Source organism: Phocoena sinus, chromosome 8 (genome assembly GCF_008692025.1).
Source record: "Phocoena sinus isolate mPhoSin1 chromosome 8, mPhoSin1.pri, whole genome shotgun sequence".
Classification (NCBI taxonomy): domain Eukaryota; kingdom Metazoa; phylum Chordata; class Mammalia; order Artiodactyla; family Phocoenidae; genus Phocoena; species Phocoena sinus.
This window is the reverse complement of record NC_045770.1, coordinates 33,594,337-33,618,398: the sequence shown is the minus strand read 5'-3', so window position 1 is coordinate 33,618,398 and position 24,062 is coordinate 33,594,337. Positions and strand designations below refer to the sequence as shown.

The 24,062-nt window shown below is 35.4% G+C and overlaps 1 protein-coding gene across 1 annotated transcript in view; it reads left to right on the top strand.

The window, feature by feature from the left end:
• CNTN5 (contactin 5) overlaps positions 1-24,062 on the top strand; it is a 1,462,970-nt gene that overhangs the window by 1,422,225 nt on the left and 16,683 nt on the right. The window contains exon 21 of the mRNA XM_032640142.1: positions 6,544-6,653. Within this exon, the coding sequence (XP_032496033.1) occupies positions 6,544-6,653 (110 nt within the window). The remainder of the gene's footprint in view (positions 1-6,543; positions 6,654-24,062) is intronic.

The following is a 24,062-nucleotide window of genomic DNA, read 5'->3' as shown; positions in this document are numbered from 1 at the left end:
TTCACAGAGATTCACAGTGAGTCTTTGTCATCATACTCTTGCCCAAAGCCCAACTGATCTGATTGAGACTGTATTTCTCCATAGACCACTTCTGTTTCTTTTTTCTTCCATTAACCTAGTCCACATGTCCTCTGTATTCTTAGATAAAGCAAAGAACAAGAGCAGAGGGACTGGCTTTCTATCTCTGTGTATGGCCATAGTTCCTTCCCTTCATATCATGATACAGCTACACACCTAGAGTACCATGGAGGAGGTACCACCCTTTCACAGCTGACATCAAGACATGAAGAGAAATGTACCAGATGTCATATCAAACACAGCCATGTTTTTTGGAGGGAAGCACAGAACACAAGGACTTCAAGTCACACCTGACAGTACTAGTTCTCAACCCATTTCCCACTGACACATTGACAATGGATGACATTCACATCCAGAACACACTTCCATAAGTGCTTGTGTGCATTCCCCATACCTCTATGTTTTCCTTTTCCTCTCAAGAAACCTATTGGGATGCAAGTGAGTAGTACATTATTGAAGGGAAAACCTTGAATGTAACCTGTTATAGAAGGATTCATCATTTATACATATAGATACTTAGTAAATCACTTGGGAAATAACCTTGACTCTTGCCACTCGGAGGTTGACTATTGCCCTAAATTACTGTCAGAAAAGCTCCAAATGGTTTTTCTGCTAACACCTTTGAGACTCTGAAACCTTTCAAGGTTTCCACAACAGAAATAATCCCGAATGGCTCTGTCAGTGACAAGCAACATTCGACATAAACCTGGGAGGAAAGAGATTTGCCTTCTGGGACTTCCATGCATCATGCATATTTATCTCTACCCTTTGAACCAGGCAAAAATTATGTGCATTCTAACCCTGATTTGACTTCAGGTCTCAGGGTATGATATAATCCCATGCAATACTCTCATCTTGGAAACAATTCTATTTTTTTAAAGAATAACAAAGTTCCAACATAATTGATTTTAAAGTGCATGGTATAAGTGATAAAAAGCAATATTTCCAACATGAGAAATCAAATTGGCCTTCATTTCCATATTTCTAGAAATACTTATTAATTAAACTTACATCCATTTTCCACTTGAGATTTGGAAAGGGAAAGAAACTGAGCATTCAAATACATCTAATAGAAAAATAGAGGGAAATTCAATATAGATTAATTGTAGGTTGAAATATTTGTTTATGTGTGATGTGATTTAACCTTCTCTAGTTTTTTTGGCTTTTTCCTTATATGTAAAAATATGTGGCTTTTATGTTTTATTAAAGTCAAAAAGCTTCTTGTTTGCAGAAAATGATATGCAATTATCCTCTTGTAAATTGAGCTACCACAGCTCAAATTAAAACCTGACTTTCATGAGGTGTTATTCTGCAAATCAGTCCTTAGCTGAAACTGAGCTCAGTGGGATTTATGTGAACTTGAAAATTAATAAATTGGCATATTAGTTGTAAAATACGAGGAATAATTTCCTGTCTTTGCCAGATGATCCATTTGGATTAGTGCCTGTAAAAGTTCAGCTACAGCTGTCTTAACTGAATTTTTAAATAATGAAACCATAACCCTTCTCCCAAGGAGTTTATTAAACTGTCCTTTGATTAATGCTCTTACCCACCCCTCCTGGGAAGTCAAACGTATAGTCAATATTATAAGCACATCCTCCCATATTACTTGGAGAACTCCAGATGCTAGGTCAGTTAATACAAATGTATCATCTAAATTCATGAACACGGTAATGCTGTACAAAAATTTTAATCTAACAGGAACTGAATTCTATCAGTCAGCCTGTCCACTTCATATCCCAAGATTGGAGTGAAGGAGTCAGCCATGGCCTAATTAATATCATCATAAGTGAAAAAAAGAAATTTTCAAAAATCTTTGAATCTATTAGACAAAATGCTAGTGTAATCTCAAATAGATCCCTGAATTTTCGTCAAATTACCCAAGCATAACAGATAGAAGTGAGCATGGCAATAAGCATCCTGTGATTTACAGATCAGGAAAGTTTTAGAGATGCCTGAATATGACAAGATCTATGAGGAGCAGTGTAGCTGTGGTTCAAAATTACCAAAAGTTCCATAAAATAGGAATGAAAGGAGTTGATAGTATGCCTGTGGCAGGGTTAAACAGGAGATGACGGGGGTTTAGGTGGTTTCTGGCATGACTTAGAGAGGCCAGCTGGGGATTCCAACATAAATATTCTTGAGAGAAGTTAGGCGTGGTAGGGCAAGGAGAAGAGAAAGCAGTAGGAAGAAGCACCAGGGGAGTAAACACAGATGTGTGCACAGAAGCAGAACAGTGTGGTGGTCAGGGCCTGACTGCTCTGTTCAAATCTTCTCTCCACCCTCTAGCAGCTGTGCAACTTTGGGCAAGTTGCTTAACCTCTCTGCCCCTAGATTTCCTCATCTGAAAAATGTGACAATGATAGTTGGGTTGTTGGGAGGATTAATTGATACATTATAAAGAATTTTAAATAAGGCTTGGCATATATCAAATCTTCAGTAAATGGCAGTTACTATTATTATCTTTGGTTATTCCCCCATCATCTATTTCCTTTGTTATTTTTGTTCATTTGTTTTTAATCTTATTCCATTCATTCATCTGTCAGTTATTTGGAAACAATTGTGCAGCAAGAGAATTGACTATATATTCTTCTTGTAAAATCTCTTCTGCACCCCAAAACTGACCCTAAGAGGTAAAGAATGAGCAAGCTGCTTCCTTGGTGCCATTTAAAAACAACAGAAGAGAGAGCACTTGAGACCTGAGTTCTACTTGGGGCTCTTTCAGAGCCAGAAGCAGAGTTCAGATAAATCAACCTGTTTCTATGTCACTTTTTTCATCTGCAAAATGAGGGCATGTTTAAGTTTTCAAACAGTACCTATTATATACAATGATATTCGTAAGTCCTTTTTCCTTTATGCAGGTAATGTAGCCTGTGCAAACTTATCACAGAGACACAAATCTTCATTGAGTCTACAATCACTAAGATGAGGGAGCAATGAGAACTGTGTGTGTGTGGCATCTAAACAATTTCACGATAGGGAGCATTCATCAAATTAACAATAAATTTCATATTTTTAAGTTTTAGAAGTAAGAGAATAATAAATATTTACAGTGAAAGAGCACTGGATTTATTATTTTGCTCCTGATGACGCTTTGCCTTCTGAATCATATTATGTGATTTTACAGTATTTTAGATTAAAAAAAATTTTTAAAGCAAAAAAAAAAAATGAGAGCATGGATTTAAAACATAGGTTCGTAACTCAAAAGCCTATAGACATCAGGTAAGAAATATAAATAAGTGAAGTAGTCCCAGAAGTGAGACAATAAAGACTGGTAGAGAATCTGCCAAACTAAGAAGAATATGCCCTGACTAATGGGAACAACTGCTAATCCTCATCTACCAGCACCCAAGGATTCAGACTTGGTATCCCCCTTTTTTCCCCCAAATAAGCCATAAATTCTTATTTTTAGATGGAATGTTGGAATTAATTAATTTAATAGATTATTTGGGCAAACAAAATATGGCTGAAGACCCACTGGCCATCCATGTGTGACCTTTGATCCAAGTGACTTTCTAAAATTCTTTCTAGTTGTGACTTTCCATCATTCAACTGCAATGGGATGCCCAAACAGGACAGCTAGTTCCAATTCAAAGCAGACATTCTATGATCTAGTCAGTTACTCTTGCCTGCAGACAGACTTTTTGATACACATGAAAATATTCACTGGCTAATAAACCATACAAATTGAAACTTTTGGAAGTAAACTGAATGAGGTCACTTTTTTACATGCTTAAATTTCCAATGCAGGTCAGCATGGGTCTACTTCTGATACTATTTATATCCAAAAGGTGAAAAAAATAAGAAATGACTCTTCAATTCTTGTTTCATTTACCCTCATTCATTTGATGCAACTATAATATTTATCCCCCAAGTGTGCAACTGTGAAATGTCTTCTTGTGTCTGACCTGGATTTAAAAAGCTTCTAAATAGAAATTAGGGTGCTGGTTTGGGAAATAATTTCTGAATATTTTTCTTTATTTTTTACTTTTTTAAAACTTTTGTTATTCTATTTAAAAAGTACTTAAACTTGTGTAGTGCTACAGAAAGCTGAGAGAGAAATTTCTTTCTCTAGTGGTAAAGAGAGATCGAAAGGCTGCCATCCAACCACATGTTTTGTGCTTCTGAAATTGTTTATCCCCCTGCAATCTCCTTTGACAAAGATATAATTGCCTCAATAATAAAAAAAAGTTGAAAGAAGGCATTTGTCACACAAATCTCTGCAATGCATTCACTTAAAAGATAAGCAAAACTTCTTCCAAATAACAAATGATGTTCAAAGGATGGCTTTCTTTGAAATAAATCATATCCTAAATCCTGGAGATCAGATTATACACACTTAAGAACATGAGCATTTCTTTTCATTTACTTGCAAAATAAAGAATTTTAACTCCTGTTAAATAACAATGAAAAAAAATTTTGTTGCAGGTCTGCTGAACAGAATTCTAGAATGAAATAAAAGTAGAAGCTTTTCACAGAGGTTTTTTTTTTTTTTTTTTAATCTGGTAGATGCACAAATAATAGGCAGTTGGAAAGTGGGATGAATGAAACCATTGAGCAAAAGAAAATAAAAGATATTCAAAGGGCAGAATGGGAAATGACAATTTATACCATGGCAGAAACTAATGTCAGCTTCTGTGTAAAGATTAATGTGAATTTACCAAAGCACTTTGAAGTAACACAAATATAGTATATAATTTTAATGAAAGCTTTACCAAAAGAAAAATCATTGCTCAGTGCAAACATATACTTTTGAAAAAGTCTTCTGTGTGCTTTTTTTACAGTAACAAGGGTAGATGTTTTTGACTTATATTTTTCAATTAATAATATATAAAGGCTCTCCAGGTAGATATGTGGCCACTTTCCTTCCAGTAGAAAAGGAAAAATCTCAGCAAATGGTTACATTGGGTTGTCCAAAAAGTTCATTTGGGTTTTTCCATAACATCTTACGGGAAACCCAAACAAAATTTTTGACCAACTCAATAATTCCCTTTATATGACTAAGACTTAAAAATTTTTTTGCGGTACGCAGGCCTCTCCCTGCTATGGCCTCTCCCGTTGCGGAGCACAGGCTCCGGACGCACAGGCTCAGCGGCCATGGCTCACAGGCCCAGCCGCTCCGTGGCATGTGGGATCTTCCCAGACTGGGGCACGAACCCGTGTCCCCTACATCAGCAGGCAAACTCTCAACCACTGCGTCACTAGGGAAGCCCAAGACTTAAAAATTTTATTTAGAACTCTGTCTTTGCAGTAAGGTTCCCTGAATCTAAAAACAAAAAGAAAAAATGTGTGTGTGTGTGTGTGTGTGTGTATATATATATATATATATATATTTGTGTGTGTGTGTGTGTGTCAACAGTTTCATCTGAAGTCTTACCAGTGATATGGCATTAGAATCAAAAAGCCTCTACAATTTTTATGGGGTAGGAGTTTTTGAAATCGACTTTGTATAGACTAGTTGAACTAACTTATGGCATTTATTCCGCCATTTCATTTAACCTGTGTTTGTGACACAGTATTTATGATTCAGCAATGTCAAAGCTGAAAATATTTTGTTCCTCACATAGATTACAACCTCAAATAAAGTGCACCTCTTGATGGATACCAGTCAGACATGGTATATTTGAAAAAAAAAAAAGTAATAAGAAAGGTCACTGAGCATAGGAATGAATGAAAAGGTGGTTTTGAGCAACAGCACTGAGACCTTAGGGGACTTTACTTTTTGGTCTATATCTGTCTTAAAAGTCAATGCATGCCTTTCAAATATCATGATTCATAACACATTCCTTACACAATCATGGAAATGTAGCTTTGTGGTTGGAACAACAAAAGAAATCTAATGAAATTTAGATTCTGTTTGTGCCTTCACAGGGTAAAAAAATAAAATAAAAAGTGATATTTTGTGAATGAATGTTTTAAGTGCCAAGCACTGTGCTAAATAATTTATATGTATTATTTCAATTAAAATTAACCTTAAAAGTTGATGAGCTAAGTACTCTCAATATGCCCAAATGACAGAAGATGGAACTGGAGATCAGGAAGAGGTAAAGCAACTTGTCTGAAGGTAAGTAATTTTTTGGAAGACAAAAATCAACAACAGCAACAAAAAAATCCAAGCCTGACTCCTAGTCCATTCTTTTGATCATTATGTTAGACTGGCAGACAATTTTAAGTCAGACAATTTAACTTCTCCAGAAATGTCCTTGTTAATCCAAGGATAAAGATCTTTACTTGTCTTGCTAGATTTGTTATTTGTCATTGGTAAGGTACTGATGAGACTTGGACACAGTGTAGAAATCCAAAAAGAACATCTTATTTTTCTTGCTGTGCTTTTCATAATCATCACAGCACTTCATTTCAAAAATCAGATAGAAGGAAGTAACACCTGAAATATTCAGGTGCAATGCTTTGGTATGCATAACTTGTTACCATCGTGGTTTATTATTTCCATTTTCCTTCATACAGAACCCACTGCTGCTCCCACAGATGTCAAGGCTACAAGTGTGTCTGTGTCAGAGATTCTTGTTGCATGGAAACATATTAAAGAGAGTCTAGGAAGACCACAGGGATTTGAGGTATGAACAGAATTACTGAAAATAAGCCTTGTTATTTCTGCCGGCACTGTACTCTCTTCAAGAAATTGTTTGGTGACATTTCAACAGAATTACATTCCTTTGAAATTCGCTCTATGGAAAAGAAATGAGAAATACACTATTCTACTGACATGTATTATGTTGCTCATTAGCTAGCTTATTTTTCAATGTAGTAGTTTCCATAGCACTGGGCAGATGTTAAAAAAAAAAAAAAGAAAAAGAAAATAGACCTTTAGATAAAAAACCGGGAGCTACAGGTTGATATTTACTGGCATCCAATTTATTGGTGGTTAAAAATACTTTTTGTGTATTTCTCTCTAATAATTTAATGTATAAAACAAGTTTTCCTATTATATTGTTCATGGCAGATCTTACCTTCTATACTAACTTGTCAGATTTGCTTGGAACTTAGTGATCTGGACCTATTCACTCAAATGACTTTTTGTCCTTCAAATTTTACTGTTTTTAAACATAGTTATGCCAGCCTTATAGTGGTGAATATTTTAAAACAATTCATTGACTTCAATAAAATTTTATCCTCCACATGGACTAAAGGATTGTGGGAAGTCTGTGAGCTTGAGTATTCCACAAAAACAAGAGCTCTCATACAGCTCTTGTTCTTGCCTTTGCCAGTGAGGGATAGGATTAGGGGAGTAATTTATAAAATACAAAAAAGAATTAGCATCCAACTGAGGATCTTAGTTGTCTTTAAACTTTTTAATGTTTACTGTTCCTCTGTTTCAACTGCCACTAAGAGAAAATCATCTTGATTTTTAAATAATGACCGAATATAGGACTTGTATACCAACATGGTTTCCAGGCTAAAAACACATTTCTTTATTATATTTGAGTTTTCAAATAATGGCTGAGAACTATTTGATTAATATACAGCCAGCATTAAAGATTACAGTGATTAACAGTTTATACAATATTTCTAAGAGTTACAGCAAATATCATTTATATGAAACCATTACCTATACAATATCATGGATTTATTTCTACAATCTTGCTTCAGTTCATTATTTGGTGATAATTCAATATGTATCATATCAGGATTGCATGCTTGTTTTATTAAAATCTCTTTTTCTCCCTAGCCATGCTGCAGGGACCATGTCTGTTCACCAGTGAATCCCAGGACTGGTAGTACTTGGCTCAGGACAGCTACAATAAATATTTGTTGAACAAATGAATATCTGTGCTTCACAAACAGCCACTTTTGCTCCCACTGTAGAAGACATTGGGGTGGCCTGCCCTGCTCCCCTTCACTGGGCCAGGGCACCATCCCCTAGCTGCTGTGAGTGTTGACTATGAATGGTTTTCAGCTTCCGCTCTGGAGAACTGCCCTCCACTTAGGGGTGATGCCTTACCTGAAAAGGTACCAACCCCACAATCAAGCAACCCAAGGTCAATGACTGGCTGATACGGACTGATACTGGTCCCTTGCTTCAAGGAGGAAATAACTTTATGGTGCAGTTTATGATCCAGAGCCTTAGTCGTGTACATCAGGCCAAGGCTAGATCACCTGGGACCACACTCCTGCTCAGTTCCTTCTACTTCCCATCCTCTTTTCCACCCTTCCTTATAGATTCACCTGCAAGCACTCTCACAGTAAATCACATCATTCAAATCCCTGTCTCAAGCTCTGCTTCTGTGGAACTCAACCTAAAACAATTACATGAGTATAGGTCCACTTAAACCTCTGAATCAGAACATCTGGTGTACATACTTGTAGTAAGCCATAAAGTGTATTCTGCTGCTCAGAAGAGTGAGGATCCAGGCTTCTACATCTCAAAGTGGTGCTCCTGTCACACAGCCAGTCACCCTCAACAATTTTTCTGCCTGTCCTAATAGCATGACATTCATATTCCCACTGTGATTCACCTGTAATAACAGCTTTCTATGAGGTCCTACAGAGATCACATAAGATTTAAGCTTGTGAACAATGGTTCTCTTTCTATATAAAAATCATCATTCATTCATTCTTTCAACAAATATTTATTGGAGGTCTACTAATTAGCAGACACTGAGCTAGATGCTAGGGATAAAACAATGAGCAAATTAAAGTCCCTGTCCTCATGAAGCTTATGTTGTAATAGGGAAGGCAAACAATAAACAAGCTCACAAATAAATGTGTGATATAATTTCAGTTTATGATGAATGTTGTGCAGAAAAATAGTATTGCACAAGAAGGTAGAGTGAGAGTCTGCTGTTTATAGAGGTTTGAGGAATTAACCTTTCTGAGGTTCTGACATTTGACATGATCAAATGAGAGAAAGAAAGAGAGAGAGAGAGAGAGAGAGAGAGAAAGAGAGGCAGAGAGAACAGCAAACTCAAAGGCCCTATCTTAAGAGCATGCTGGCCTTGTTCAAAGAACAGGAGCAATTTTGGCTAGATAACAGTGAACAACAGGAAGAGTGGTAGCAGGAAAAATCGCTGGGACAAGAACCAGGTTATACACAGTCTTGTGAACCAGGAAAAAGAGTTTAGATTTTTATCTTCAGTATAAGGAAAAGCCATTAACGATTACAAACAGAGAGTCCAATCAGGCTCTGACTCATATTTTAAAAGCATCTCTTGGTCTAGAGGGTGAAGAACAGACTCTAAGAGGACCTCAGGTAGAGCAGTGGAGAAGCGGTCCTTCCAACCTAGCAGACAATGAAGTTGCTTTCGACTAGAACAGTAGAGGTGGAATTGATGAGAAGTGGACATTTTAAGATATATTTTGAGTGGAAGTGTGGTAGGATTTGATTATGAATTGGATGTGGACTATGTCAAAGTTAATTCCAGACCTTTTTGACCCAAGAAGCTGGGAGAATGACAAATCATTCACATACATAAGGAACTGATGGAGAAGAGCATATTTTAGAGCAAAAGATCAAAGATTCTGGTTTAATGTGTTACATTTTATAAGCCTTTTATTTTATTTTATTTTTTTACAAAAAGAGCTATCAAGTAAGTCTTATTTTAAGAGAAAGGTTAGAGACAGAGCTGTAACTCTGAGGAATCTTCAGTATATAAATGGTTTTTATACATGTGCTGGCTGAGATCACCAAATGTTGATAAAGATGTTTGAGAATTGAGCCCTATGGTGCCTCATCATTTGGAACTCAAGAAAGAAGATATGGCCAAAGAAACTATAGAAGACATTGAAGAAGTTCAGAAGCCAAGAGAAGAATTTTAAAATGGAGTGTCAAATGCTGAGTCAAATGTTGCTAAGAAATTCAGAAAGATGAGACCTGAGGCTTCAGAAAGATGAGGCCTGAGATTGCCCAATGGGTGTGTGCTATGCAGAGACCTTACTGACCATGGTGAGAAGGGTTTTATAAAATGCTGGTGATCAAGGTTTGACTAGAGATCAAGACCAAGATCACTCAAGCATGGCATTCAAGAGTGTCAGAGCACAAAGTTTTCTCTAAATCTATTTTATTCAAAGCAACAACTTATCACAAGCAAAAATGGAATATCTTTGAGGATATGTTAATAGCATTTAATCAAATTCTGGAGCAATCATTACATTGACTGAATTTTATTTAAAGTAAATCAACACAAATTCTGACAACTATTTTTACGCAAAGAAACAACACAGCTTCCATGGGCACAGTAACATTTATAGTATTTTATAGCGCATTATAAATTGTATTTTTAAAAAGATGGCATCTTGTTACCAAAAAAGAAAAAAACAATATCTTGTTAATGGGAAAATCAAATGTATGCTTTTCATTTCAGAAAATAATTAAAACTTTATATAATTCAATGACCAAATATGACATAACAGTTATTTTAAGTAAAATATAGTCAGCAAAGACTCTTTATAAGATATACTGTCTCATAAGTGTATAGTTGCATGTAGATTTAAAAAATAAATGTGAAATTTGGTCATTTGTAGAGATGTGAATGGACCTAGAGACTGTCATACAGAGTGAAGTAAGTCAGAAAGAGAAAAACAAATATCGTATATTAATGCATATATGTGGAACCTAGGAAAATGGTACAGGTGAACCGGTTTGCAAGGCAGAAATAGAGACACAGATATAGAGAACAAATGTATGGACACCAAGAGACAAAAGCGGGGTGGGTAGTGTTGGTGGTGGTGGTGGAATGAACTGGGAGATTGGGATTGACATGTATACTCTGATGTGTATAAAATAGATAACTAATAAGAACATGCTGTATATAAAATAAAATAAAATTCAAAAATAAATAAATGTGATATAAGTAAAACTTACCAGCATCACTCCCACCCCCTTTTTTCTACACTCTATGCCTTTAAGAAAAGCTCTACCTCTGCTCTTCACCTTACCCATCCCAGAATTTACTGTTCTCATTGTCTCCTCATCTTTCTTTCCAGTAAAAAGATCTCCCAAACTAAATATTTCTAAAATGTAGTAACCCCTAAAGCTTAATATTTTATCTCATCACTATCTCCCTCCTCTATTCTATCTCGGCCACAATCCTAGTTGTATTTACTAATAGTAGAATTCTGAGCATGATGACGATGAAACAAGTATTGTTTCTGTCACAAAAGCCAATGAGACTGGTTTCAAGTTTTATGTACTTATCATATCAATCCTGTGAGTCGTTTTTCTAGCCATAATTGCAGCTTTACCTGCAATGTCTAAAGTAGTTAGTTACTATAACCGCTACCAGTCCTGTGCCATTCTGAAAATAGTGGAGACAGTGTTTTTGGTCAAGTCTCCTGTTTTTCCTGAATTGAATGGGTGAATAAAATAGAAAAGGTCCTGCTCTTATGAATACTGCATCGTAATGGGAGAAAAAAAATAAATAAATAAATATGAGAAAAATAAACTTAGATAACAATACATGTAGAAGTGCAAAGGTAGAACACACCTGATTCATTTAAGGAACAGAAGGAAGTGGAGCAACTACACCTTGGTGAACAGTGATGTGAGTGAAATTTGAGGTAGTCAGAGAGTTAGGTGGGCAGACACAATATTATGTAGGGATATATAGATTATGAGAAGAGTTTGTATTTTATTCCAAATACAATGAAAAGCCATTGAGGTAATTTTAGGAGGAGAGTGACAATGTCTGATTTACATTTTTTTAAATATTATTCTGGCAGCTATTCCATGCAGAATGAAAGGGTGAGGAGAGAAAGGTCAAGAGTAGAAGTTAGGAGGTCATTGCAATAATCCATGCAAGAAATGATGATAACTTAGACTAAGGTCATAACAGTGGAGTAGGAGAAAGGTAGACATACTTTAGAGGCAGGTCTGGCAGGATTTTCTGAATGATCAGATGTGGAGGGAAAGAAAATGATGATTCCTACATCATGGCCTTGGTCAAATGGATGAATAGTGGTATGATTTACCAAATAATAATAATAATATTTCAAAAATTTAAAGGGAAAACCTGGACAAAGAAGAGATTTGAAAATGGGAAATAAAGAAGTCTGTTTTGGCTAAATTAAATTTGAGATGCCTATTGGAAATTTAAGAGGATAAGTCAGATAAGCAATTGGATATGTGAGTTTGGAGTCTAATTAAGAGATCAGTGCTGAAGACATAAAGGAGGCAATCATAAAGGTGGTATTTAAAGCCATTCTATTACATTAAATCACCTAAGGACAAATTCCCAGAAGGGAGTAGAGGAAAGGAGAGGATAAGAGGAGGAATGAAGGGGGAGATAAGCTGTGTCCTGGTGCAATCAGCATGTAGAAATTTAGCTGAAGGAAAGGAATCAGCACGGAGAGTGGCAAGGAGAGATCATCTTGATGGAGAGAAAATCAAGTGTGTGAGGTGTGAAAGAAACTAAAAGAGCTAATCAAAAAGAAGGAAATGGTCAACTGTGTTTACACCTGCTAAGAGATGGAGATGAAAGCAGAAAAGTTTCTATTGGGTTTAGCAGTTACTGGTGATCTTCAGGAAATTTTCACAATTAAGTAAGTGATCCATATCCCTTGTGTTATCAGTTTAGTTACTTCAGGTTGTAGACATCAAATACCCTTAAGAATATTACTTCTATCTAAATAATGGCTAGTGGCAGCAATTTAGAGAGAACGTCAATTCAGAACTCCAGACCAGCAACACATTTGTTTGTTGTGGAATCATTTAAGTCTTTTGTCAGGATATCAAGGTGTCTTGATATACATTAGAATCATAACTCTCCAGTGTTATCAGAAATGGGTAAGAGTCAGACTCAACCTCTCAATATGTTTTCACACCAGTCAATGACTATAAGAGAATTGAATTAACCACTGCAGACAACTATCTTAGCCTCAGATAAAAGCAGTTAAAAGAAGTCAAGGGCTTCCCTGGTGGCGCAGTGGTTGGGTGCAGGCGGACACAGGTTCGTGCCCCAGTCCGGGAAGATCCCACATGCCGCGGAGCGGCTGGGCCTGTGAGCCATGGCCGCTGAGCCTGCGCATCCGGAGTCTGTGCTCCGCAACAGGAGAGGCCACACCAGTGGGAAGCCCGCATACTGCAAAAAAAAAAAGTAAAGATGAGACTTTTATATGGGAAACTTCCCTTGATACACCAGGCATAATAATGGAGGTAAATGAGAAAAAAGAAATCATTTCTGAAGTCATGACCACACCTTTAATTCCTTCTAGGATATGGCTTCTGTCAAACACATACTCAACTGCCATTTTGATATGGACAAACTTTATCTCTAGAATACATAGTACAGTATTAACTAATGATAACCCCTCAATGAACTCTTCTTAATAAATAATCAAACTTGAACCTATGTCGTTCACTTGACTCTGAAATCTTTGTGTTTTCTCTTCCACTAATCTTGGGAGGCTACCCTCAAGCAAGGGTCATTTAGAGGGAAGATGGACATCATCAAGAGCAATAAAGTCCTTAAGGCTCTTATAACATCACCTGATCCCCCATCTAAGCTCCCATCACTATGCTCTCCTTCCCCTGTACGCTCCTCAAGTGACTCACAGCCTGATTCTAATTGTGACCTGGATTGTCAGATTTGGACCTTGTTTGTGCCTGATCTGACTTTCTGTGCGTTTCGTCTGAATTTCAGTTATCATTTATTATTCATTCACTTACTTATCCACGTGCTATTTTTTGAATGCCTGCTAAGTCTTGGTGCAGTGTGTGGGGTAAAACAATAAGTAAAATAGACAGATTCCCTGCCCTTATGAAGTTCACAGTCTAGCAAGGGAGACTTTATTTCAGTTTCTTTCTTTCATTTTTGTTTTTCTGTTTTTTGGTAAGGCCGTGTAGCTCCTTTTGTTTGATGTCTTGGTTTTGATATTCTTTTCCCTGATGTAGCCAGATCTATAGGGCAGCTGTAAGGATCTCAGTAGGAGGCTTTCCCTGATACCATCTGTCAATTACCTATCTACATTTAGCATTTTTGTCCTTTACAAGGAAGCCTCCATTACACTCTAATTTGTTTACCAAATAATGAATCAAGCATTTTGACTTAAACTATGTTCATCTGCAACTAACTTACACTTTCAAATACATTAACCAATTAATTCAAATCAAACTGTTTTTGCTATTAAAATGACTAATTGTTCTATCTAATAGAATGGTCAAAGCAATTGATATGGTAGAAATAGCTATGCATAAAGATAGGGTCAGAATAATGACAGCATCTAGCCTACCAGAAAATAAAATGACTTTATGGTAAGAGGCTTCAGGAAATTTTAGTAATATTATCCCCTTTAATTTCAAAGTGGGTCCACCCATGGACATTTCTAAATGTCACAATTAGGCTAGATTCAAATTCTGCTATGAAAAGAAAAAGAGTGGTCTTTTCAACAAGTTTGCAAGGCTGCCTTTTATTATACAAGTCTTATACTACCTCACAAAAATGACCATCTGAGGAAATAAGAAAGAATATGAAATCACAAATATAGACACCACTCCATCTAATTGTATTTTACAAATACAATTGAACAATTTTGTTGACATTTTCTTAAAACAACCCATTTGAGAATTTTGTTTACTTACATGGAAGTAGCTTGAGATTTCATGGCTACAGAGACTAAATGTAGAAAGCGTTGACATTAAGATATGTGAAATTTCTAGCTTATGACATGCAGCATGATTGAAAATCAGAAGTGAGCTATATTTATTGAATGACTGATTTTTGAATTATCATGACTGCCCCATCTCGATTGCCATCCCTGTCATTGGACCATGCAAATAAATTATTAGTCTCAGTTTTGAATTTATGAACCCACCAGCATTAAGTGTCCTTGAATGGTAATTCCTGAATCTTCGAGCAGAGCCTCTAAAGCTTTTCCTAGAACACTGGGATTTTTATGTGCATACAAAATCAGAGCAGATGCCAGTCTAGCAAGAAAAAAGACTAAAGAAAAATAGGGTCAAATTTCATCATCTTTTCTCTGAGTTTCCCAAATTGGGAGGAATGAAAATGGAAATTGGGTTATAATGCAATGTTGGATGATTAATATTCATTATTCCTTCACTTATCAAGCATTTATTATCAGGCACTGTTCTAGGCAGTGGAAATGCAAAATCTATTAAGATCTAGTCCCTGCTCTTAAAAAAAATCACAGTTTAATACTGAGAGATGTTTGTGGGAAATTTAAATAAGCAAAAGGCAGAGAGGAAGAGATTGGAACAATACAATTCTTATATCCATAATTACTCTGGGATTCCTTAGCATCCTGATCCTCTGAAGAAACACTAGTAGCGTAAACCCATGCCAATGCCCTCCATGGGCATAGGTTTCTGTTTGCTTGAGCATATGCTTCTGTCCCTAAATGTCCTCAATTTTCCTAAATAAAACAATAAATCAATCGATAGAAATTTTATTGAATAAAATAAAAAGGAAATTTTTAGACAAGTTAATGGTGCTTGTATTCATTGTGACCTTTTTGGAAGAGTATTATTAAGTATATTTTTTAATGGCTGGGTTCATTTCAATAATAAGCGACAATGTATTTTTATAGCAGAGTGAAAAGTGCACAGTGTCCTAGTCCTAATTCTTAACTTTTTCATGCTTATTATGAAGAAGAACAAAAGACAAAACAACTTGTCCCATTTTACAATTCTCACTAAAAGACACACACACCCCTAGCAACTCCTTTTCCCAGGCTATATTCAAGACTTGCATGTATTTATTTTAGAACTTCCAGAGGGTATGTAACTCAGAAATTCATTTTAGACATGTCACTAAAGCCATTTCCACTTACTGATTGCACTAAGAAGACACTAATTGTGTTTTGCTCTATAAAGTAAGTTGTAGTGGGGATTTCTTAAGGGGAAAAGGGATGAGATTGTTGTTGTTTTTATTTTATGAGCTAACTCTAATCATCAAAGCAGGAGACAAAAAAAAAATGGTCCTCACTGCTGTTTGACAATAACTCATACTAGGCAGATTGCATTTAATTGGTATAGCAGAGGGTGCAAGGGTGAATGTGTGTGTGTGTGTGTGTGTGTGTGTGTGTGTGTGTGTGTGTGTGTGTAAAATGGAATTTCAGACATAAATTAAAGGGGGAAAAGAAGCTGAAATGAAACCAGTTAGCAAAAGGCTAAAACAAAGGCTGTTTTATTTTCCATATGGTGGGTAGCAGCCGTTGTACAGATTCTCCTTTGGCTTTTTGTTATGACTATATAAAAATAAGAATATAAAAAATTAAACAGTGAGAAGAAAATACTTCTACACTCCCTTTTCTGAAATTCTGCAGACTTTGGAAAAATCAAATAGCTTTCATGTCTCTATCATTAGATTTCCTTCTCAGGTTATTTTCAGAGACTGGGAGGCTAACTAAAACTATTTATGATTTTAAAAAATCAGCAGATCAAAAGGAAATTATAGAAGTAACTTGAAGATGTAACAGTTGTTTAACTTGTTCCTTCCCCTGTCCTATTGAAAGGCAACCTGTAGAATTCTTTTAGAAAGTAATGAATAACTCAGTGTATACTGTGTTTCTGTTTCATTTACTTCTAAATACATTGCTTCATGGAGAAAATTCCCTAACCCAAACCACATTTCATATTTTCTTCTACTAAAACTTTTATAAACCATTTTATTTTCAAGAATATTAAAATATTTGCCTGAATATATTGTTTTACCCACATGAAGAACAAAAAGGGTATGTATGGATGATATCTTTTATCATATTCAGAAGTACTTCCTATTTTTTTCACTCTTTGACACAAATGGTAATTTACTGTGTGACCTCTAAACAGGGTTTTTTTCTTTACTCCTAAACGCAGCCATCCTGAGCTCGTCATGTCCATCCACAATCTCACTCTCTGTTACATAATACACATTTGTACACAGAAAGCATCCATGCAAAAAATAAAATAACAAATGTAGACATCAACCCATTTAATTTTACAAATACTTGGAATATTTTTGTTGACATTCTCTTAGAATGACTCATATGAGAAATACCAAATTGCAACAAAATCTTCCTTTTGAGGGTTGGGTTTTTATCTTAAGTACCTGACAACATACTTGTGGCATAGAGGTCCTAATTCAATGTGTGTTGAAGAGTTAGATACAGACATGGTCTTGCTTACTATACTAAGAAATATAGAAATATTATAAGATGTTTGAACACGCACAAAAAGGAAGTTTTGCAAAAGACATGCTTAGCATTATAAAAATGCCAATTACTAATTGACTATTTGCTAATTACAAAATGGCTAAAACTTTATTTTCAAAGGGCAAGACTTTTTTTAATCTACATATAGAAAAGTGCACAAATCATAAATGTACAGCTCAGTGAATTATCACGAAGTGAACATACCTGTGTAACCACAATCCAGGTCAGGAAACAAAACATTTCTAAGAACTAGAGAATCACCTTGTGTCTCTTATAGTCATTATCCTTATTCTGAACCCCACACCCCCACCAAAAACAAAAACAAAAACCAAGTATTCTGACTTCTGATTGGTTTTACTAGTTTTGGGAATCATAAGGAGCTTTTTATGTCTTGTATTTTTCACTCAACTTTATATCGGTAATATTCATCCATATTTTTATGCGTTTTCTCCTAAATTTCATTTGTGAGTATCCCACAATTTATTTATCATTCTTCCATTGATGGATATTAGGTCTGTTTGCAGTTTGGGTCTGTTTTGAATAGAGCTGAGTAGAGAGGAAATTTTTGGTAGAATTATCCACTTGCAATATTAAATCTAATCCATGATTATTATATCCCTCTTTTTTTTAAGCCTTCTTTGATCTTTGTCTATACTGACCTTCCAAATCTTTCCTTAGATTTATCCCTATTTAATAATTTTATTCTAATGTAACTGTAACCTTTGTGGGGTTTTTTACATTTTTTTAAATTTTTTTTATTTAATTTTTTTAAAAAAATCTTTATTGGAGTACAATTGCTTTACAATGTTGTGTTAGTTTCTGTTGTACAACAAACTGAATCAGCTATATGTATATATATATACCCATATCCCCTCCCTCTGGAGCCTTCCTCCCACCCCTCTAGGTTGTCAAAAAGCATCAAGCTGATCTCCCTGTGCTATGCAGCAGCTTCCCACTAGCCATCCATTTTACATTTGGTAATGTATATATGTCAATGCTACTCTCTCACTTCGTCCCAGCTTCCCCTTGCCCTCTTGTGTCCTCAAGTCCATTCTGTATGTCTGCTTCTTTATTCCTGTCCTTCCCCTAGGTTCATCAGAGCGATTTTTTTTTTTAGATACCATATATATGTTTTAGCATATGGTGTTTGTTTTTCTCTTTCTGACTTATTTCACTCTGCATGACAGGCTCTAGGTCCATCAACCTCACTACAAATAACTCAATTTCATTTCTTTTTATGGCCGAGTAATATTCCATTGTATATATGTGCCACATCTTCTTTATCCACTCATCTGGCAATGGACACTTAGGTTATTTCCATGTCCTGACTATTGTAAATAGTGCTTCAGTGAATATTGGGGTACATATCTCTTTTTGAATTATGGTTTCCGCAGGGTACATGCCCAGTAGTGGGATTGTTGGGTCATGTGGTAGTTCTATTTTTAGTTTTTTAAGGAACCTCCATACTGCTCACCATAGTGGCTGTATCAATTTACATTCCCACTAACAGTACAGGAGGGTTCCCTTTTCTCCACACCCTCTCCAGCATTTATTATTTCTATATTTTTTGATGATGGTCATTCTGACTGGTGTGAGGTGATGCCTTATTGTGGTTTTGATTTGCATTTCTCTAATAATTAGTGATGTTCAGCAACTTTTCATGTGTTTGTTGACAATCTGTATATCTTCTTTGGAGAAATGTCTGTTTAGGTCTTCCACCCTTTTATAGATTGGGTTATTTGTTATTTTGATATTGAGCTGCATGAGTGCTTGTATATTTTGAAGATTAATCTTCTGTCAGTTGCTTCATTTGCAAATATTTTCTCACACTCTGAAGGTTGTCTTTTTGTCTTGTTTATGGTTTCCTTTACTGTGCAAAAGCTTTTAAGTTTCAATAGGTCCCATTTGTTTATTTTTGTTTTTATTTCCATTATTCTAGGAGGTGGGTCAAAAATGATCTTGCTGTGATTTATGTCATAGAATGTTCTACCTATGTTTTCCACTAAGAGTTTTATAGTGTCTAGCCTTACATTTAGGTTTTTAATCCATTTTGATTTTATTTTTGTGTATGGTGTCAGGAAGTGTTTAATTTTGTTTCTTTTACATATAGCTATCCAATTTTCCCAGCACCACTTAATGAAGAGGCTGTCTTTTCTCCATTATATATTCTTGCCTCCTTTATCAAAGATAAGGTGACCATATGTGTGTGAGTTTATCTCTGGACTTTCTATCTTGTTCCATTGATCAATATTTCTGTTTTTGTGCCAGTACCATACTCGCTTGATTACTGTAGCTTTGTAGTATATTCTGAAGTCAAGGAGCCTGATTCCTCAAGCTCCATTTCTGTTTCTCAAGATTGCTCTGGCTATTCAGGGTTTTTTTTGGTTCCACACAAATTCTACAATTTCTTTTTCTAGTTCTGTGAAAAATGTCATTGGTAGTTTGATAAGGATTGTATTGAATCCGCAGATTGCTTTGGGTAGTAGAGTCATTTTCACAATGTTGATTCTTCCAATCCAAGAACATGGTACATCTCTCCATCTGTTTGTATCATCTTTAATTTCTTTCATCAGTGTCTTATAGTTTTCTGCATACAGGTATTTTGCTTCCTTAGGTAGGTTTATTCCTAGGTATTTTGCTCTTTTTGTTGTAAAGGAAAATGGGAGTGTTTCTTTAATTTCTCTTTCTGATTTTTCATTATTGATGTATAGGGATGCAAGGGTTTTCTGTGCATTAATTTTGTATCCTGCTACTTTACCAAATTCATTGATTAGCTCTAGTAGTTTTCTGGTGACATCTTTAGGATATTCTATGTAGGGTATCATGTCATCTGCAAAGAGTGACAGTTTTACTTCTTCTTTTCCAATTTGTATTCCTTTTTTTTTTTTTTTCTTTCTCTTCTCTGATTGCCATGGCTAAAACTTCCCAAACTAGGTTGAATAATAGTGATGAGAGTGGGCACACCTGCTCTTAGAGGAAATGCTTTCATCTTTTGAGGTGATTGACTGAGAATGATATTAGCTGTGTGTTTGTCATATATGGCTTTTATTATGTTGAGGTACATCCCCTCTATACCCACTTTCTGGAGAGGTTTTATCATAAGTGGGTCTTGAATTTTGTCAAAAGCTTTCTCTGGTTCTATTGAGATTATCATGTGGTTTTTATCCTTCAATTTGTTAATATGGTGCATCACATTGATTGATTTGCTTATACTGAAGAATCCTTGCATTTCTGGGATAAACCCCACTTGATCGTGGTGTATGATCTTTTGAATGTGCTGTTGGATTCTGTTTGCTAGTATTTTGTTGAGGATTTTTGCATCTATGTTCATCAGTGACATTGTCCTGTAATTTTCTTTTTTTGTGACATCTTTGTCTGGTTTTGGTATCAGGCTGATTGTGGCCTTGTAGAATGAATTTGGGAATGTTCCTCCCTCTGCTATATTTTGGAAGAGTTTGAGAACGAAAGGTGTTAGCTCTTCTCTAAATGATTTTTAGAATTCACCTGTGAAGCCATCTGCCCCTACATTTTTGTTTGTTGGAAGCTTTTTAAACACAGTTTCAATTTCAGTGCTTGTGATTGTCCTGTTCATATTTTCTACTTCTTCCTGCTTCAGTCTTGGAAGTTTGTACTTTTCTAAGAATTTGTCCATTTCTTCCAGGTTGTCCATTTTATTGGCATATAGTTGCTTGTAGTAGTCTCTCATGATCCTTTGTATTTCTGCAGTGACAGTTGTTACTTCTCCTTTTTCATTTCTAATTCTGTTGATTTGAGTCTTCTCCCTTTTTTTCCTGATGAGTCTTATGCAGTGTCTTTTTGGGCTCACCATTACCCCAGTTGCCTACAGGCACAGTGCATGGTAAATAATACATATTCAAAACAATTTTTTGAAAAAGTAATTAAATAAATAGTTTTGAAGTTCTCAAAGCATGGTAAAATATTTACATTTCAATATGCATTTTGATTATTTTTTAAAACTCTAAACTTTGGCTTCCCTGGTGGCATAGTGGTTAGGAATCCACCTGCCAATGCAGGGGACATAGGTTCGAGCCCTGGTCTGGAGAGATCCCATATGCCACAGAGCAACTAAGCCTGTGCACCACAACTACTGAGCCTGCACTCTAGAGCCCAAGAGCCACAACCACTGAGCCTGCACACCACACTACTGAAGCCCACACACCTAGACCCCGTGCTCTACAACAAAGAGAAGCCACCACAATGAGAAACCCATGCATCGCAACGAAGAATAGCCCCTGTTCACCACAACTAGAGAAAGCCCACACATAGCAACAAATACCCAACACAGCCAAAATAAATAAATTAAAAAAAGAAAAACTTAAAAAAATAAAAACTTTAGCCTTATTAGTCTAGAGAATAAATTACTTTCAATGGTGCAAAAATCACATTTTTGTTTTGCAACATTAAATAACAGCAGAAAGTAGAGCTGTCTGTATTAAATTCAGGGAGTACACTATTGAATGAGCAGTGATCATTGAATGCAATTTAAATTATAAAAACAAGTGAATACAGGAGCTAAGAATTGTCTTTTTAAAATCTAACAAGTAACAAAAATCAGACAGGAGAATATAAAATACTAGTAAGAATTCTTCAGTGATTATATATATGACTGAATGAAGACTGGGAAGTAGGGGAAAGTTCATAGTTCATCCAGCAACCACTGACTCCATATAGCAGCATTCATGGATTTTAGATCCTGTAAATTCATGTAAGGGAGCCAGACTGTGTATGACATGGATATCTTAGAATCATCACATCAGATAATTGAATATGTTATCTGCTTAGTTAAAATCATCATTATGGAGAATCAACTTTGGAAAAAAATAGGTTATCTACTAAGAAAAACCATCTAGATTTAGGTTCAAATCTACAATCTTAAAGTTATCAGCTGACTCAGAATTCATGCTTCCTGCCTGCCACTATTAATATTACATAATTTGGAGGAACAAAGTTAAAAAACAAAACAATATGAAGGATAACAAAAAAGTAAACACAAATTACAAAAATCAGAAATGTTAAGCCATCAAGAAACAAAATAGTTCAAGTAGTTGGGTGACAATAAGGGAGCTGTCTAAAACTATTCATAAAACTGAGGTTTTTATAAACAAGTTTATAGAGATTCAGTGGTTAAGTAACTTGTCCCATTATATGAAGCTTATAGATATCAAAATTAAGATTAAAATTTAAGCCTTCTGACTCCAAAACCATGATGTGCCTAGAGCTTGCAACATTTTGGCGTATCTCTCAGATTCATACACTTTTGTTGGAAGTGAAAATTAGTGCAAACTATTTGAAAACCAGTGTGGCATTTTTGTATCAAAATCATAAAAATTTCAATAATCTTAGACCCCATAATCACCTGTCTGGAATTCTATTCTGGGGAATTATTCCAATATGTGGAAAAAAATGTACATGAACATATTCATGGCAACATTTTAATTAAGAGAGCAAAAGTTGGAAGCTACCCAAATGTTCCATAATAGAAAAGTGGTTAAATGATATTTGGTACACAAGGCATATGATAGACTTTTAGTATTGATATAAAAAATGGGAAAATATTTATATGTGACTATAATGTTAGAGAAGAAAAGTAGTTACATAATTATATTAACTATATGTAATAAAAATACAGGAAGGGATAAACACAAAAAAATCCCCAATTGTGTGAGGGCGATAAAATAGCAGGTTACCTATTCTTCCAGTTTCAGATATTTATATCTTTTTAAATGTTTTTAACCTCATTTCAAGTGATCTCATACAGAGTTCAAAGTTTATAGGTTGATAAAATCTATCATCAGGATAGAATTGAATCATGAAGAAATAAATTGAATGAAGAGGAACTTTCAACTTTCAGAGGTGCAGTGTGACTTATGAATACTATATTATCTCAATTCCAAGTTAAGAATCACTAAATAAGCACGATGTTAAACTCCAAATATTTTTCTGTTTTTCTGATTTACCCTATCCTCCATCAAAAAAAAATGTAGTAAATAAAATTATTATTTCACTGTGAAGGTCATAACTTCTCCAGCTCTTTTTTTCAATATGCCAGAAAGAGAAATAATGTGTGGATTTTTTAGATTTATCACAGGTTTTACCTGATGCAGCTAGTATTTGTGTTTTCTCACAATCAGTTACTTCCAAACATTTTATCTTTTACTTGGGATGTTAAATTTTGTGGTGATTCATCAGAAAATTAAACATTCAATATTTAACCTAAGTGTCCATCGACAGACGAATGGATAAAGAAGATGTGGCACATATACACAATGAAATATTAGCCATAAAAAGAAACAAAAATGAGTTATTTGTAGTGAGGTGGATGGACATAGAGACTGTCATACAGAGTGAAGTAAGTCAGAAAGAGAAAAACACACCCCGTATACTAACACATATATATGGAATCTAAAAAAAAAAAAAAAAAATGGTTCTGAAGAACCTAAGGGCAGGACAGGAATAAAGATGCAGACATAGAGACTGGACTTGAGGACACGGGGAGGGGGAAGGGTAAGCGGGGACAAAGTGAGAGAGTAGCATGGACATATATACAGTACCAAATGTAAAATAGATAGCTAGTGGGAAGCAGCTGCATAGCACAGGGAGATCAGCTTGGTGCTTTGTGACCACCTAGAGGAGTGGGATAGGGAGGGTGGGAGGGAGATACAAAAGGGAGAGGATATGGGGATATATGTGTACATATAGCTGACATTTTGTTATACAGCAGAAACTAACACACCATTGTAAAGCAATTATTCTCCAATAAAGATGTTAAAAAAAATTCAATATTTAGAAGTCCAGAATTTGTATTGAAATCTGTGTTTGTATCAAAAACTGTAATTTGCTGAATTTAATCACACTCA